We start from the raw sequence: 18170 nt of genomic DNA on the forward strand, positions 1-18170 counted from the left end.
CACCTCAAAATGTTTCCTCCATTAGAAAGGCCACATACTTGGCCTAACATGGGACTCCAGAAGAATGTTTATTTCCTCAGGGGAAGCAGAGGGGGCAGGTCAGCAGAATCTCACCTGAAATGATTTAAACTTAGAATACTCTACCTCCTCTTAGTGCAATGATCAAATATATTTTTTAAGTATCTTTTTTCCCCCTAATTATAAAGGCTTATTGTAGAAAATAGAAAATAAAGAAAAACTCATAGGAAATAATTACCCATCCTCCCAATGCCATTTATATTTAATGTGTAAACTTCTAGTTTTACTTCTATACAAATATCTTTCTTTGATAAAATATGAATAATATCATTTTCTTACCTGATTTTTCTCAACAAATAGTATTAGCATTTTTCTCTGTCATCGTAAGTTCTTCCACATTATTTGTAATGCCAACATGTAATATCCATAATAAAGATGTATGGTAATGTATTTATACAGTCCTGCTGTTGATTATTTAAACTGTTTTTAATTTTCACTTTATAAACAATGCTATAATGAACATCCTTAAAGATATATTATTGTGTATACCCTTAATTAATTCCTTGGGGTTAAGTTGCTATAAGTGGAATTTCTAGATCAAAAGGAATATGCATTTTTAAGGATTTTGATAAATGCTGCCAAACTGACCCACATAAGCATTATACCTGCCTCCAAGATGGCCCCTGATGTTCCCTGCCTCCTGGCATTTATACACTTGTATAATACCCTCCCACATTATACCAACTTAGGTCTATGTAAATATTGCAGAAGTGATGTTATGTCACTTCTGAGATTAGGTTATAAAAGACACTGAAGCTTCCATTTTGTTCTCTTGCTCTGTTAGAACACTAGCTCTGGGGGCACCCATGTTTTGAATAGCCCTATAAAGAAGCCTGTGTGACAAGGAATTGAAGCCTATGGGCAAGAGCAACGTAAGTGTCCTTAGAAGCAAATCTTCCAGTCCTAGTCAAGGCTCAGACAATTGCAGCCCCAGCTGACACCTTCACTAAAATCTCATGAGAGACTCTGAGTTGTAATTACCCGGCTAAGCCACTCCCAGATTCCTGACTCACTGTCAACTAACGAATAATAAATGTTGTTTCAAGCTACTATATTTTAGGATAATTTGTTATACAGCAATAAATAATTACTACGAACAGAAAATGAGTATGTTTGTTCCCCATACTTCATTAACATTGGGTATTCTTGATGTTTTATCTGTGCATACTTAATTGGGAGAAAATACTGTCTCGTCTCACATTTATTTAATTTCTAATGAGGCTGAACTTATTATTTGGTTTGGCACTTTTAATTTTTCTTTTATATATCTTCATACCCTTTGCCTATTTTTCTATGAAGTGTTCACCCTTTTTCTATTGATATAGAAGGTTTATTACATATTAAGATATTAACTCACTGTCTGACACTTATATTGCAAATATTTTTCCTATTTGTTAATTACTTTTGCTTAAGCTGTTTCAGATTTAGGAGTTTTAAATTTTTTATATAGCCAAAGTCATTAGTCTTTTTCTTCGTGGATTCTGTGTTTGTTTACATGCTTATAGAGACATCTAACCCACCTCTACCCTGGGTTAGATAAATCTGATCCATTCTTTCTTCTAGGTATCTGATGTTTCCATGTTTAAATTTAAATCTTTAATTTAGTTGAAAGTGGTGAATTGTGTACAGAAAGTAATCGAACCTCATGTATCTTTTTGCAAATGAATGGTTTACTTTAAAAACAAAAGCAAAAAAAAAACTTATCCAAGTAAAAATGACATAATATGCAATAAACGTATGTAAAATATGTTCATTATTATTATCATTATTAGCTAGAAAGTATCTATCTGCTATTATAGACCAGGATTTGTGCGAAATATTTTAAATGCTGGTATTAACATCTCCATTTTGTAGTTGAAGAATGTGAAACTTGGAAAGGTTAAATGACTTACCTAAGGCCACACAGCTAATAAGTGTTGAAGCCAAGTTAGTTATTAATATTCTAAATGAGTAATTCTCTTTTAAAATAAATGACATGACTTCCATTGTGATACAGCTGCAAATAATGATCAAATTATCCTCCATTTTATCCTTAACTAAATGGATACAGTTTTGGACATGACTAAATTTATATCTAATCAACATTTCTAAACCTCTAAAAGAATGTGATGCCTCATTAATAAATAGTTTCATTCTCTGGTTGTAGAATAACTAAAATTTTAAAATTAGCAATTTTGTTTGGGAATAGAACTTTAGAAGTTTTAGAATCAAAACCTCTTAAAGGTAATTTGTGTTTGAAACATGAAAGTATGCATCATTTACTGCATAGCAATAATACTGTTAGGAAACATTAGAAAATTATAAATTGAGAATTTTGGAGAAAAAGAGAGGTGAAGAGGACAGAGGAATAGAAGTGGATATTTGGGCACCTGAATTTTGGGAGAAGAAAGAAGCTATGAGGCAAATACATTTGATCATGGTCCTGCTCTTCTTGGTGGGAAGGGTAAGACTTGCATCAGATGGATTTATGCTCCTGGGTAACAGGAGTCAGCTGTTTTCAGGTATGTTTCAGAATGAAGTCATCAAGAGTAGGTTCACTCAAATGGCTGAAAGGGTATTTTGGTAGAGTCTCAAAATTCTTACTTTTCATTTTTAGCAAGATGTACAAGGTTTGCTCTTTCTGTGACTCCACCAACCTGGAGCCTCACTCTGGCTCAAGAATATGGTAGAGATCAGATATGGAATGAGGGGAAAGTTGGAGTGAGTCTCAGAGTGAAATTAGATAAAGGTAATTTTAAAAATGCTTTCACCTTTGATGGCTGTGTCAAGTTTCCTGCCTAGTCAGGAGCAGAACTAAAGGTGTATAGTTCTCATTGAGTTAGGGAATGGGGTTGGGATTCCAGCCAGTGTAACTACAAATAACTGCTAAGGGAAATGTTATTATGATACATTTTTTTAATTTAAATACCAAACTCTTCAAACTTTTAAAATGATGCTGGTTATCATGGAATAACAGTTCAACTATGGAATTCTAGAGCAGTAGAGAAACCAAGTTATCATGTGCATCTGTCAGAGTCCAACAAGGAGACAGAAACCACCTAGTAATTTGAACAGGAAAAACTTAATATAACCCCTTCATTACTACATTTTTTCTCCTCAATTTTTTTGGGAGGTGGGGGGGATGGCATGTGTTTTCAGAATTGGAATGCATGCTTACTGAGTGTTCAAATTTTTGGTTGGTAATATGGATTTTGAGAAATATGATCTAGTAATACAAGCCACCAATGAGGCGAGTGGCACTCTGGTGCCACAGATTTGTGGTATGACAATATAACCAGTGAGAGCTAGATAAGTAGTTTACAGGCACCTTTCCATTAGGTTACATGGGCAATCTCTGGTATTCCAAATGTGACAGAAAAACCAAAATAAACCCCTCAGGGCTCCCTAACTATCACACAGGAAAGCCATAATTATGCTTTCAAGCTTTATCTCACAGAAATAATGGAAAAAAAGGAAAAAGTTTACAAAGCTAACATATCCAGGAAGCATCACCTAACAGAATGCTCAATCTACACAACAATGAGGCTCCAACTCAGGTCTGCTGAGCTTCACACATTTCAAAAGGGACCCACCTTGATGCTAAATGCATCAGAACTGGAATAACGTCTTACCTCTGAGGTCCAGTGGCTGGCATACCGTTTATGCCAATGGTAATGAAAGAGTTATAAACATTGATTAACGGGACTGCAGTAACAGGGAATTGGCTAGAAAGAGTTAAACGTAATTCCAAAGGATATAGAAACATCGGATATAGGAAGCAGCCACTACCAATAGGCCTGAGATAAAGCACCAAACGAAGGGGACTGCCCCAGGGGCAAAATCCAGACCTCATTGAAAACGGTTAAAGTGTGGCTCATTGATGTTGAAGAAGTGCCTGAGGTGCTCACCAGTGAGATTCACTGGAAACCCATTTTGGGAATGCCAGTTGAAGCCATCTACAGGAAGATATGCTGAAGGAAGCACAAGGAGGTGCCCTGATAATGGCACTTCACTAAGAAGCCACCCAACAGGGGTATGCTGGAGGAAACCACTCACAAAAAGGAGAGGTGCCAGTGGTAACACTCTGCTGTGAAGCCATCCAAGGCTAGTGCCAGGGAAAGCTACCCAAGGTAAGGTGCCATATGCTGCTGGCTACTGGGCACTGTAGAAAACCTACAGTCACTCTAGAAGCCTGACAAGAAAGCTACACTAGAACCAGGAAGACAAACCCGTTCCTCCTCCAGGACCCCCTCCTACCTCTTTCTACCAACAAAGCTTAACATTGTGTCATCTGGCAAGACAGAGTATTTATCGAGTTCAGCTCAATTATAAAAGAGCAGACAACGAAGGGTATTCTTGGAGCTGAGAAGCAACAAACTGATAACTGGCATATCATGTATTTCCAATCTCCGGCATCTAAATAACTTGGCATCTCTGGGACTATGATGGTGGGATTCTGAAGACAGACACTAACAAATAATGAATCGAATTTTTGCCTTTCTTAAATATCAATGACTGATTAAAACAAAAATATATATATAGGGTCACTATGAGTAAGAACTGACTCAACGGCAATGGGTTTTTTTTTTGGTAATGATGGATTAACATCATTTAGGCTTGGAATCATAGAGCAGGAAGGAAATTCTGAGAACCCAAGGCAAATTTCCTCATTTTATTAAACTTTTTATTGAAACAAAATATACATACAGAAGTGTGCACAAATCACAAGTGTACAATTTGATGCCTTTTCACAAAGTGAATACCTGGATAACTAAGCATCTAGATCAAGAAAAAGAATATCACAGCACACCAGAAGCACTCTTCATGGCCCCTTTCAGTCATCAACCCCCTTCAGGCATAAACACTCTCTTGACTTCTAATGCAATAGATCCGTTGTTTCATCTGGTATCAAATTTTAAATAACTAGAATCACACAATGTATATTATTTTGCATCTGGTTTCTTTTGTTCACCATTATGTTTGTGAGATTCATATAAATTGGTACGTGTAGTTGCAGTTCATTCATTTGTATTGCTGTATAGCAAGGTTGGAAAACTATGGCCCATGAGCCAGATCTGGCTGACCACCAGTTTCTGTAAATAAAGTTTTATTGAAACACAGCCACGCCTGTTTGTTTATATTTTCTATGGTTGTGTTCACATTACAAATGCAGAGTTGAGAACTTGTGGCAGAGATTGTGTGGCCTGCAAAGCCCAAAATATTTACTCTTTGACCATTTTACAGAAGAAGCTTGCTAATTCCTGCCTATAATATCCCATTGAATAAATGCATGCCACTATTTACTTATCCATTCTACCGTTGATAAGCATTTGAGTAATTCCCACACTGAGCCCACTACAATTAGTGCTGTTTTACCATTGTAGCAAATATCTTTTCTTTAAGATATATAAGCATTTCTGTTGGGCATATAACTGATAGGGAAATTGCTGGGCTGTACAGACATGTTCAGCTTTAGTACTCACTGCCAGTTTTCCAAAATGTAAATCTCCTTATTTTAATGTGTAAGGAAAATGACACCCTGAAATGTTGGGTAGTATCATAGCAATGAAAAGGGAAATTTTATTTTTGGCTTTTAAAATCGAACAAAACCTTGAAAGAATGTATTGAGTTAAGGTAAATTCTAAACTTCTAAGTACAAGAGTGTAATCATTTGTGCAGATAAAGCATTTCTTGCTCTCAGCAATAGACACTGTACTTTACAAGAATATGGGAACAGAAGAACTTAGTAATAAAAGCTGTGGCTTTTAAAATCCTTACCTTAGAATAAATGCAGCCGTCCGTTCCAAACACCCACTTCTGAGAATCATCTCCTTTATGTCTGTAATGAAAATGTAATTTAAAGATTGACACCTTTTCTCTACACAGAAATGTGTTGTAGGTTTCAAATAAAATGATCATTGTCCATATTGCCCGGCAGGAGTTCTGCCCACCCTTTAGCAAGGATTCTGCCATCATCGCTGCCACCTCAGCAGCTAAAGTCTTCCCAAAGACAACCAATTTCTCTGCTACAATAATCTGGTACCCAAAATGTTGTGTTTCTTCCTCTCTCTCCTGTGTGTCTGTGTGTGTATTACCAATGGCAATGGTGATTAAGAGTTTTAGAGAATAAACAGAATCAATTTAATGTTATAGAAATGCACCCCTCCAAAAAGATCTTCAATGAAACATGAAGAAAAGGGTTTAATTAAGTATAAAGATTAAGAGGATGGGATGGAAAAAAGTTACCATGGAAGATTAGGAACCTCAAGCAACTGCTTCTGAAACAACCAGAGAATTTTCTTAGGAAATATATTTTTTTTTAGCTAAGTCTGAGTAAGAAAGAAAAACTACAATGTGATGAAGCTAATCATGCCTAAATTAACTAATCATGTATTCATTAATATTTAGAAATTTTATAAAGGTAGGACAAAAGGAATTAAACTAAGTGTAACAGGAAGTTAAACAAGACTTTTCCTACTGCCTGAGTTTTGGCAGAAATATCAAAGGTTGAGAACAAGGGGTGTCAGGTAATGCTCTTTTTTAAAACAAAGTGCTATATGATCTGGGCAGAACTTGTAAAGGCAGCAGTCCTAAAAGTGGTTCAGTATTGCATTAGCCTTTCACGCACAACGAGTCTATAGGAGAGAAGGTGAAGAATTCTTGAGAAAGTTGACATGGGTGATCGATGTAGGTCTCCAAACAGACCCCTATCCTCAAAGATTTTTACTCTGAAGATCTGGACCCCCACAAACAGGGACTGTAAGTGATTCTAATTACAGGAGAGAAATCTGGGGGATTTAGCATATGTGGTCTATGGACCAAACTTTGGGGAACACGGCACTAGGGTAATGAGATGAGGGGGTCAGGGTGGGATAAGAAAGGTCTAGATTTTTTAAATATTATAAAAAGAGAATTGATTTGTTAGAATTAATTCAATTTACTGAATAGATGGTGTGGGGGTTAGAAAGCATTGTTGTTGTTTGGTGTCCTCCAGTCCACTCTGACTCATAGGGAAACTATGTACTACAGAACTAAACACTGCCTGGTCCGGAGCCATCCTCACAATCGTTGTTATGCTTGAGCCAATTGTTGCAGCCACTGTGTCAATCCATCTTGTTGAGGGTCTTCCTCTTTTTTGCTGACCCTGTACTTTACCAAGGATGAGGTCTTTCTCCAGGGACTGATCCCTTCTGATAACATGTCCTAAGTATGTAAGACACAGTCTTGCCATCCTTGCTTCTAAGGAGCATTCTGGTTGTACTTCTTCCAAGACAGATTTGTTTGTTTTTTTGGCAGTCCATGTTATATTCAATATTCTTTGCCAACACCAGAATTCAAAGGCATCAATTATCCTTCAGTCTTCCTTATTCATTGTCTAGTTTTCGCATGCCTATGATGCGATCGAAAATAGCATGGCTTGGGTCAGGCACACCTTAGTCTTCAAGGTGACATCTTTGCTTTTCAACACTTTAAAGAGATCTTTTGCAGCAGATTTACCCAATGCAATGGGTCTTTTGATTTCTTGACTGCTGCTACCATGAGCGTTGACTGTGGATCCAAGTGAAATGAAATACTTGACAACTTCAATCTTTTCTCCATTTATCATGATGTTGCTTATTCGTCCAGTTGTGAAGATTTCTGTTTTTTTTATGTTGAGGTGTAATCCATACTGAAGGCTGTGGTCTTTGATCTTCATCAGTAAGTGCTTCAAGTCCTCTTCACTTTCAGCAAGCAAGGTTGTGGCATGTGCATATCGCAGGTTGTTAATGAGTCTTCCTCCAATCCTGATGTCCTGTTCTTTATGCAGTCCAGTTTCTTGGATTATTTGCTCAGCATACAGACTGAATAGGTATGGTGAAAGGATACAACGCTGACACACACTTTTCCTGACTTTAAACCACACAGTATCCCCTTGTTCTATTTGAACAACTGCCTCTTGATCTATGTACAGGTTCCTCATGAGGACAATTAAGTGTTATGGAATTCCCATTCTTTGCAATGTTATCCATAATTTTTTATGATACAGACAGTCAAATGTCTTTGCATAGTCAATAAAACACATGTGAACATCTTTATGGTATTCTCTGCTTTCAGCTAGGATCCATCTGACATCAGCAAGGATATCCTTGGTTCCACGGCTCTTCTGAATCCGGCCTGAATTTCTGGCAGTTCCCTGTCAATATACTGCTGCAACCATTTTTGAATGACCTTCAGCAAAACTTTACTTGCGTGTGATATTAGCGATATTGTTCGATAATTTCCGCATTTGGTTGGATCACCTTTCTTGGGCGTAGGCATAAATATGGATCTCTTCCAGTAGGTTGGCCAGGTAGCTGTCTTCCAAATTTCTTGGCATAGACAAGTGAGCATTTGCAGTGCTGCTTCCGTTTGCTGAAACATGTCAATTGATATTCCGTCAATTCCTGGAGCCTTGTTTTTGGCCAATGCCTTCAGTGCAGCTTGGACTTCTTCCTTCAGTACCATCGGTTCCTGATCATGTGCTACCTCCTGAAATGGTTGAACATCGACCAATTCTTTTTGTTGTAATGACTGTGTGTATTCCTTCCATCTTCTTTTGATGCTTCCTGCATTGTTTAATATTTTCCCCTTAGAATGCTTCAATATTGCAACTCGAGGCTTGTTTTTCTTCAGTTCTTTCAGCTTGAGAAATGCCGAGCGTGTTCTTCCCTTTTGTTTTTCTATCTCCAGCTCTTTGCACATGTCATTATAATACTTTACTTTGTCCTCTCAAGCTGCCCTTTAAAATCTTCCGTTCAGTTTTTTTACTTCATCATTTCTTCCTTTTGCTTTAGCTACTTGATGTTCAAGAGCAATTTTCAGAGTCTCTTCTGACATCCATTTTGGTCTTTTCTTTCTTTTCTGTCTTTTTAATGACCTCTTGCTTTTCTTCATGTATAACATCCTTGATGTCATTCCACAACTCATCTGGTCTTCAGTCATTAGTGCTCAACACGTCAAATCTATTCTTGAGATGGTCTCTAAATTCAGGTGGGATATACTCAAGGTCGTACTTTGGCTCTTGTGGACTTGTTCTAATTTTCTTCAGTTGCAACTTGAACTTGCATATGAGCAATTGATGGTCCATTCTGCAGTCAGCCCCTGGTCTTGTTCTGACTGATGATATTGAGCTTTTCCATTGTCTCTTCCCACAGATGTAGTCGATTTGATTCCTGTGTATTCCATCTGGCAAGGTCCATGTGTATAGCCGCCGTTTATTTTGGTGAAAAAAGGTATTTGCAATGAAGAAGTTGTTGGTCTTGCAAAATTCCATCATGAGATCTCCAGCATCATTTCTATCACCAGGGCCATATTTTCCAAATATCGATCCTTCTTCTTTGTTTCCAACTTTCACATTCCAATCACCAGTAATTATCAATGCATCCTGATTGCATGTTCGATCAATTTCAGACTGCAGGAGCTGGTAGAAAACTTCAGTTTCTTCATCTTTGGCCTTAGTGATTGGTGGGTAAATTTGAATAATAGTCTTATTAACTGGTCTTCCTTGTAGGTGTATGGATATTATCCTATCACTGACAGCATTGTACTTCAGGATACATCTTGAAATGTTCTTTGTGACGATGAATGCAACGCCATTCCTCTTCAAGTTGTCATTCCTGGCATAGGAGACCATATGATTGTCTGATTCAAAATGGCCAGTACCAGTCCATTTCAGCTCACTAATGCCTAGGATATCAATGTTTATGCGTTCCATTTCATTTTTGATGCTTTTCAATTTTCCTAGATTCGTACTTCCTACATTCCAGGTTCCAGTTATTAATGGATGGCTGCAGCTGTTTCTTCTTTTGAGTCGTGCAACATCAGCAAATGAAAGTCCTGAAAGCCTGACTCCATCCACATCATTAAGGTCCACTCTACTTTGAGGAGGCAGCTCCTCCCCAGTCATCTTTTGAGTGCCTTCAAACGTGATGGGCTCATCTTCTGGCACTATATCAGACAATGATCCACTGCTATTTAAAAGGTTTTCACTGGTTAATTCTTTTTGGAAGTAGACTGCCAGGTCCTTCTTCCTAGTCTGTCTTAGTCTGGAAGCTCAGCTGAAGCCTGTCCACCATGGTGTCTGAATACCGGTGGCATAGCTTTCAGCATCACAGCAATCACGCAAGCACCCACAGTATGACAAACTGACAGACACGTGGGGGATAAGTCTCAGATGTCAAATTTAGGTGAATAAGATGGCTCTATTAAAAGAAAATGATGTTATATGGAGGAGAGGGGAGTGGAGGCATGAGAAAAAATGAAAAGTGTTGAAGTAAAAATTTTTATGAAACATCCTTCTAGGTATAACTGATCCTTAAGCTAAGAATTCCATTATCAGGCTGTAAACAAAACTTAACCGCTGCTCAAACAATGTCTACATTGGGTGTGGCGAAGCAGGTATTGGGGGAGATAATCCTTCTGGAGATCTTTTTATTTTGTAATTAATAAAGGGAAAGAGAAGATTTTCAGATTTTGACTTGGGATCCAGAACTAAAATTTATGATTGTGATAATAATTCCCATTGTTTGTCAGAATTTGAAGGGAATTGAGTGGTTATCATGGTCCAGTTTCCACTTCACAGATGAATACAATGAGATACAGAGAGGTGCAGTGAGTTGGTCAAAATCACAGATCTAGCGAGTAATAGTTACTAGCACCCAGAGTGACTTTCAGCTCAGTATCTTCCCAACTGGGTTGGAAAACTATAACACAAATTACTTTGTACAACTTGAAGATTGAAAATGAAATCAAAATTTCAGACTCACTGACTATAATTTGACACATAATCTTAATGATTTGAAACACTTTGACATGAACACAAATGATTTTATACAATTGTGTTAAAATAATCACCAAATAGTTTTATCCTATTGCAAATTCTCTTGAGTACTGAGAAAGCTCGTATTTCAATCACTGAATGAAGAAATAACAAAAACAACATTGTTGTTCTTTAAGGCTGTCAATTCCAAGCTTAAAACTATACTTCTTAAAAAAAAAACAAAAAAGAATGATTGCTATAATGTTTGGATAGAAATGTATTGGATTGTGATAAAATTTAGATCATTTTAATGTGTAAGGGTTATAACTCAGTGCAACTTTCTTACGGGCAATTCCTCCTGTTTCATAAATTATTATGAGCTTATTTCTTCAAGATAAATAAAACAGAAAGTGATCGTTCTTCAAAGTGTAAGATATCTGCAACTAGTAATCAATATACTGATGCTAGCTGTCAAAATCCATAAAATTCAGAATTTTGTCCTTTAATTGGATTACATTTTTGACTTGAGAATAAACAAGATTATACAAACATAAATTATATCTATTTCAGTTTTGACTTTCTGAATTTATAGCATCTTTTCCCAAGACCAGTATTACAGAAGAAATGTCCACCAGATTGGCAAGTATGTAAGGGCAGAGACCACATGCGTCCTTGATATTAATCACAGTGCCTAACATAATATATGAGGTTGAAGATATCTTTGAATAAGTAGGTATGTGAATAAAATGTCAAGATGGTACTACTCTAAAAATTAAAAACAGGGCCACCATGAAGAAATGTTTCAAATTTAATATACGCCAGTTTAGGAGATTCAAAAAATCTTTTTCATGGTTGGCTAAAGAACAGAAATTATACCTTGGTTAATCACATAAGAAATGCTTCTAAAGAAGTATAAATTTCCCAGTATTTGCCAAATTTTATCACAGCTTTGATTCTGTTCAAGCCTGAGAAATAATACTAAAAACATGTAGTTTTATATCATCTATAAGACCTGAGAACTTGCTCATATAATCTTATTGGAAATCTAGTTATAGCCATAAATGTTACTGTCTCAGTCATCTGGTGCTGCTCTAACAGAAGTACCACAAGTGGATGGCTTTACAAAGAGAAATTTTTTCTCTCACAGTCCAGTAGGCTACAAGTCCAAATTCAGGGCATCAGCTCCAGGGGAACACTTTCTCCATCAGCTCTGGAGGAAAGTCCATGTCATCAGTCTTCCTTTGGTCTGGGAGCTTCTCTGCGCAGGAACCTCAGGTCCAAAGGACGCGCTCTACTCTCAGCACTGCTTTGTTGGTGGTATGAGGTTCCCATGTATCTCTGCTCGCTTCTCTCTTTTATATCTCAAAAGAGATTGCATTAAGACACTAATCTTGCCAACCCCATCAGTATAAACTCATCACAGTGATAGAATTTACAACACATGAGGAGATCACATATAATCTCATCGTAGTGGTAGAGTTTACAACACATGAGGAAATCACATCAGATAACACAATCATACAATACTGGGAATCATGACCTAGGCAAGTTGCTACACACATTTTTGGGGGACACAATTCAATCCATGACAGTTACCTTTAAATTTTACCAGTTATAAAAAAAAAAAAAAAACTCTCTCATGTAGTGTCCATGTTAACCAGGATGAGAAGGTTTTCATTCTAACTTCTTTAAAAAATAATACTCCTACAATCAAAAGTGTATCTGTTCCCCCTGGAGCAAAGGACAGTGAAGAAAACCAAAGACTCAAGGAAGCAATTAGTCCACTAGCCTGAGATCAGAAGAACTAGATGGTGCCCAGCTACTACTACTGACTGCTCTGACCATGATCACAATAGATGGTCCCAGACAGAGCAGAAGAAAAATGTAGAACAAAATCCAAATTCATAAAAAAGAGCAGATTTACTGGTTTGGTAGAGACTGGAGGAACCCTTGAGACTATGGCCCTTAGCTACCCTTCTAACTTGGATCTGAAGCCACTCCTGGAGATCACCTGTCAGCCAAATAACAGACAGGCCTATAAAATAAACAATAACACCCATGAGGAAAGTGCTCCATAGAACAATCAACTATATGAGACCAGAAGGGCAACATTTGCCCGAAAGCAAAGATGAGAAGGCAGGAAGGGGCAAGAAAACCAGACAAACAGAAACGCGGAATTCAGGGTGGAAATGGGGAGAGTGCTGACACGTTGTGGGGATAACAAACAATGTCATGGAATACTTTGTGTATAAATTATTGAATGGAAAACTAATTTGCTCTGTAAACTTTCACCTAAAGCACAGTTTTAAAAAAGTGCATCTGTTAATTTTGAAAGGCATTTTATATGTAAATAAATCAACTTTAGACCCAATATGCAATGATGCTCATATGGGCTGATTTAGAGAATGATGTCATAAACTTTCCTCTTCCTGGTCAACAAGCAACAGGCTGCAAATATTTTTTTTAAAAGAAACACAAATAAAATTGAAAAATTAACCAACAGCAACACCACCAATGAGGGGAGGAGGGAAAAATGAAGGAGCTGTGTTCCATTCAAGAATCAAAGCCATCCAAAATAAAAAGTCCAATGACATGTTCTAGACTAAGGTTGAGAGACCTGAGTTTGGGTCCTGGTTCTGCCATTAACTAGATATATGACCTTTAGTATATCACTTAGTAGTCTCTCATGACCTTGAATTTTTTATAATAATGATACTATTATTATCACTACTGTTCTGGTGGTGGTGGTGTGCCATTGAGTCAATTCCGGCTCACAGCAACACTATAGGACAGAGTAGAACAGCCCCATAGGGTTTCCTAGGCTGTAAACCTTTATGGGAGCACATCGCCAGGTCTTTTCTCCAGCAGAGTAGCTGGTGGGTTCAAAGCGCCACTGTTCAGTTAGCAGTTGAGCGCTTAACCATTGTGTCACCAGAGCTCCTTTATCATTGTTTTTGTTGTTGTTAAGCACCCTCGAGTCAGTTCTGACTCATAGCGACCCTATGTACAATAGAATGAAACAGTGCCCAGTCCTGCACCATCCTCACAATGGTTGTTATGCTTGAGCCCACTGTTGCAGTCACCATGTCAACCCATCTCATTGAGGGTCTTCCTCTTTTTCGCTGACCCTCTACTTTACCAAGCATGATGTCTTTCTCCAGGGACTCATCCCTCCTGACAACATGTTCAAAGTACGTGAGATGTAGTCTTGCCATCTTTGCTTCTAAGGAGCATTCTGGCTATACTTTTTCCAAGGCAGATTTGTTCATTCTTGGAACAACAACAACTAAACAAAAGAAAAAAACAAAAACAAAAACCATACCTGTTGCCGTTGATTCAATTCTGATGCATAGCAACTCTATAGGGCAGAGTAGAACTGTCCCATAGGGTTCCCAAGGGGCAGCTGGTACAAATACTATTATTACTATTAAAGGAGCAGTATTTAAAATGCTTTCTTTTTCTGAGAGCATATGACTCCTGAGACAATTTAATCTCATGCCCTCATTTCACACGTGAGGGGACTAAGGACCATCTGCCCTGGGAAGCTTGCTAATTGTAATCCCACTGAGCATATACTTATACCCATAAATGCAAAAAATCAATATATGTACACACACACATGCTTTGAAATATTTATCAGAGGGTAGGAGAAAGGAGGCAACCCATGGCCATGATTCAGTTTGAAGAAAACTACATAGATCAGAAATTTATTTTCCCAGACAGCCTCAAATGGCTCTGGGATCTTCCAATCCTACCTGAACTGAAAGTAGGATCCATATAGAGTACTGGAAAATTGGGATTTCCCTTCCATAACGCTGATAATAGTAAGAACAAAGATAAGTTTCACTCATCAATCCACATACTGTGAAATTACTCATTGTCAGTTTTCTACTGTTACTGATATTTCTAATTTCTCTGTGTGTTTATTACTAAGAGGTCCCTGGGTGGCCAAATGGTTTGCACTTGACTACAAACCGAGAGTTTGGAAGTTTGAATCCACCCAGTGGTGCCATGGAAGAAAGGCCTGGTGATCTATTTCCATAAAAATTACAGCCAAGAAAACCTTATGGAGCCCAGTTCTACTCTGTAACACGTGGAGTTGCCATGAGTCATAATCGACTTGACAGCAATGGGTTTGGCTTGTTTTTTTTTTGTTGTTGTTGTTTGTTTTGTTTTGTTTTGTATATTATTTAAAAGTTCAGCTCAAGGCAAAGAAGTCTTTTCTGCACTGCATACTTGAAAATATTTGGGTCAAAGTTCATTTTGTGCTTGCTAGAGACTGTCACAGTGCTTGACTCTAACTCTTAGCTTCCCAAACTTCACGACTTGGCCAAGGAGACACTTTTCAATCTGATTACCTAGTGATGTGCTGTCTGTTCATCTGTCTGTTTTTCTATCTGCTATTAGCACCCCAGCAGTCCCTGGGTGACAAAAAAGTTTAAGTGCTCAACTATGAGTAGAAAGGTTGGCAGTTCAAACCCACCCAGAGACACCTTGGAAGTCAGGCATAGTGATCTGCTTCTAAAATGTCATAGGCTTGAAAACTCTATGGATCAGTTCTACTCTGCTCACGTGGTCACCATGAGTCAGAATCGACTAACAACAACAACAACTAGAGCCTAGCATTACACAGCTACACTTGTTAGATCATATTTAATGGTGTCCTTAAAAACAGTGTTTTTAAACTACTTTGGTAAATGCTGGTCAGTTATCTCTCCATTTCCAGCAAAATTTAAGTGGAAGAAAAAAAGTAAACGCAAAAAACTATAACTGATAACATTAAGATTGAAATAAGGAAAACAGTGAAGATTATTTAAAATTAGACAGGGTTCCATAAGAGTCTGAAACTTCTTTTATGGGTCATCGTTTATAACATAGAGAATTTAGTCCTATATTCATTCTGATTTAAGAATTATTCTGCCTAAAGATAGGTAGATTCAGGTATCCTTTGGTGGTTCCATTAGTCCAACGAATTTCCACGTAGATAGAGAGAGAGAGGTAGGTAAGTAGATAGATAGATAGATACAGATAGGTAGCTGTTGTCAATTGATTTATGGTAACCTTATGCACAGCAGAACAAAACACAAAATGTTGTCCAGTCCTGCATCATTCTCACACTCACTGGAATGTTCAAGTCTATCATTGCAGCTATTGTGCCAATACATCTCACCAATGGTCTCCTTCGCCCTTGCTGGCCCTCTACTTCACCAAACATGAGGTCCTCCTCCAATAATTAACCCCTCACGATGATGTGTCCAAATCAAGCAAGTCAGACAATGTACTGATGTGATCCCTAAGGTTTTCAATAGCTAATTTTCACAAGTAGATCGCCAGTTCTTTCTTCCTAGTCTGTCTTACTCTGGAAGCTTGACTGTAATCTGTCCACCACGGATGATTGTGCTGGTATTTGAAATACCAGTAGCATAGCTTTCAGCATCACAACAACACACAAGCCACCACAGTATGACAAACTGACAGACTGGATACTACACATAGAGGTTCCAAATTAAAGTGCCTGACGGAGCCCTGGTGGCACAGTGGTTAAGAGCTACAGCTGCTAACCAAAAGGTCGGCAGCTCGAATTCACCAGCTGCTCCTTGGAAACCCTATGGGGCAGTTCTACTCTGTCCTATAGCGCTGCTATGAGTCAGAATCAACTCGATGGCAACAGGTTTGGTTTTTTGGTTAGGAGCCTAACAGGTCATGGAAATGAATGAAGCAGGCTAGAGCTATGTGTGAGGGCTGCCACAGGGAAAGACTGCCACTCAGCTCCTGCCTGGTTGGTGTCATGACAGAATGCAGGTCCAGTGTTGTCTATTCTTCTGATTTTTTTCAAGAAAAGCCAGAAATCTGTAATTATTTTGTGTGAAAGCTCCCTATTGCAATAGGCTCGCAACTAGTTTTTAAAAATTGTAATTATGTGCAAACAAAATCTGTGGGTCAACACTTTTAACCTCTACAATCTAACCTCCGTGTGTGCGTGTGTGTGTGTGAGCGTGTGTGAAATTAGTTTCAGTTTCACACTAAACGCCAGATCCAACACATCTAATTGTTTTATCTATAAGAAGATGTCCCAAATATCTTTTGGCAAGAAGCATCTGGGTTTTTTTGTGTGTGTGTGTGATTTTTGAGGAAGTTTGGTTCACTTGGTAATGATATTGTTGGTTTGCCTTTTACCCAGTCATGACCAGAGAAAATATTAAAAAGACAAATATGTGCAAGCACTTGCTATATTGAATAAGAAAAATATGAGTAACTGAACTAATGAGGCATGATATGTTTACAGTATAATTTGTGAGTTGTCAGGTTGCTACTTTAAGTGCTAGGTCTATTATTTTTAGCATTATAAAAAGCATTATATGTCTCAATTCATAGCATTTGTTAAAATCATGTTATACTACTTAGGAGAAGAGGGAAAAATTCTGTCTTTAGAAGTTGCTGTCATGTAAGAATATTTATTGTCATTTGTAATAAAATACAGTTGTGTTAAAAAAAAGAAAAAGCCACATAGGTACTTCACATGCTTTGACAAAGATAAACATATTTGAAATTATACAGCCAGAGGTGAAGTGAGCTCTAAGAAACTCGGTCATTGCTGCTATCCAAAAATGGAACTGTAGTTTCACAGTAAAGGAGACCTCTAGTCTTCCAAATTTTCTGCTACTTTCCTTCCACCATGCAGTAGATTTTTTTTTTCAAAAGAAGGCAAATTGCATTAATAAAAAGGCAAACAATCTTTTTCTTGCATGAAGACCCACTCTCCTTTCTCCTTGATTCCATCTCTTCCTTTCCAGATTAAATAAAAAACTTTCTTGTAAGTAGAGACTTTTAAAGTCAAACTTACTACAGTTTGTTGTTGTTTTTTGATTGTTTAATTATCATCTCCTTCCTTGCCCAAGATCTCTCCTCTTTAGGCAACAAGGACTTTGGGTCTGCAGCTTCAGTCCTATCTAATTCCTAGATAATCCTGGCCAGGGTAGGCAGTAAACCTCAGTGGGCTCAGGCCAGGTCAGCAGATGAGATGTTGCACTAGTTTCCGTTTCCACGCCCGCCTAGCTCTAACTTTTCCAAACCCCTGCCATTTTGACTAGGCCACTGATCAACCTTCCCACTGAGAGAATCCTTTCCTGACCATCACCCATTAAAGTCACCACTTAGTCACTCTCTAATCATCATTTTGATTTTTGGTTTGTTTCTTAGCTTGCTTTTTAGGATTTTTAAAAACAGATTTATTGAGGTAAAACTGACATACAACAAACTGAACATATTTAAAGTGTAAAATTTAATAAATTTTGAAATATTATACACCTGTTAAAGCATCACAATTAGGACAATG

General features: G+C 37.7%; 1 protein-coding gene across 1 annotated transcript in view; it reads right to left on the reverse strand.

Moving 5' to 3' along the window:
* DCDC1 (doublecortin domain containing 1) overlaps positions 1-18170 on the reverse strand; it is a 518812-nt gene that overhangs the window by 213993 nt on the left and 286649 nt on the right. Inside the window, exon 17 of the mRNA XM_023737954.1 lies at positions 5836-5896. Coding sequence (XP_023593722.1) covers positions 5836-5896 — 61 coding nt within the window. The remainder of the gene's footprint in view (positions 1-5835; positions 5897-18170) is intronic.

This window comes from Trichechus manatus, unplaced genomic scaffold (assembly GCF_000243295.1).
Source record: "Trichechus manatus latirostris isolate Lorelei unplaced genomic scaffold, TriManLat1.0 scaffold00006, whole genome shotgun sequence".
In the NCBI taxonomy this organism is placed as follows: Eukaryota; Metazoa; Chordata; class Mammalia; order Sirenia; family Trichechidae; genus Trichechus; species Trichechus manatus.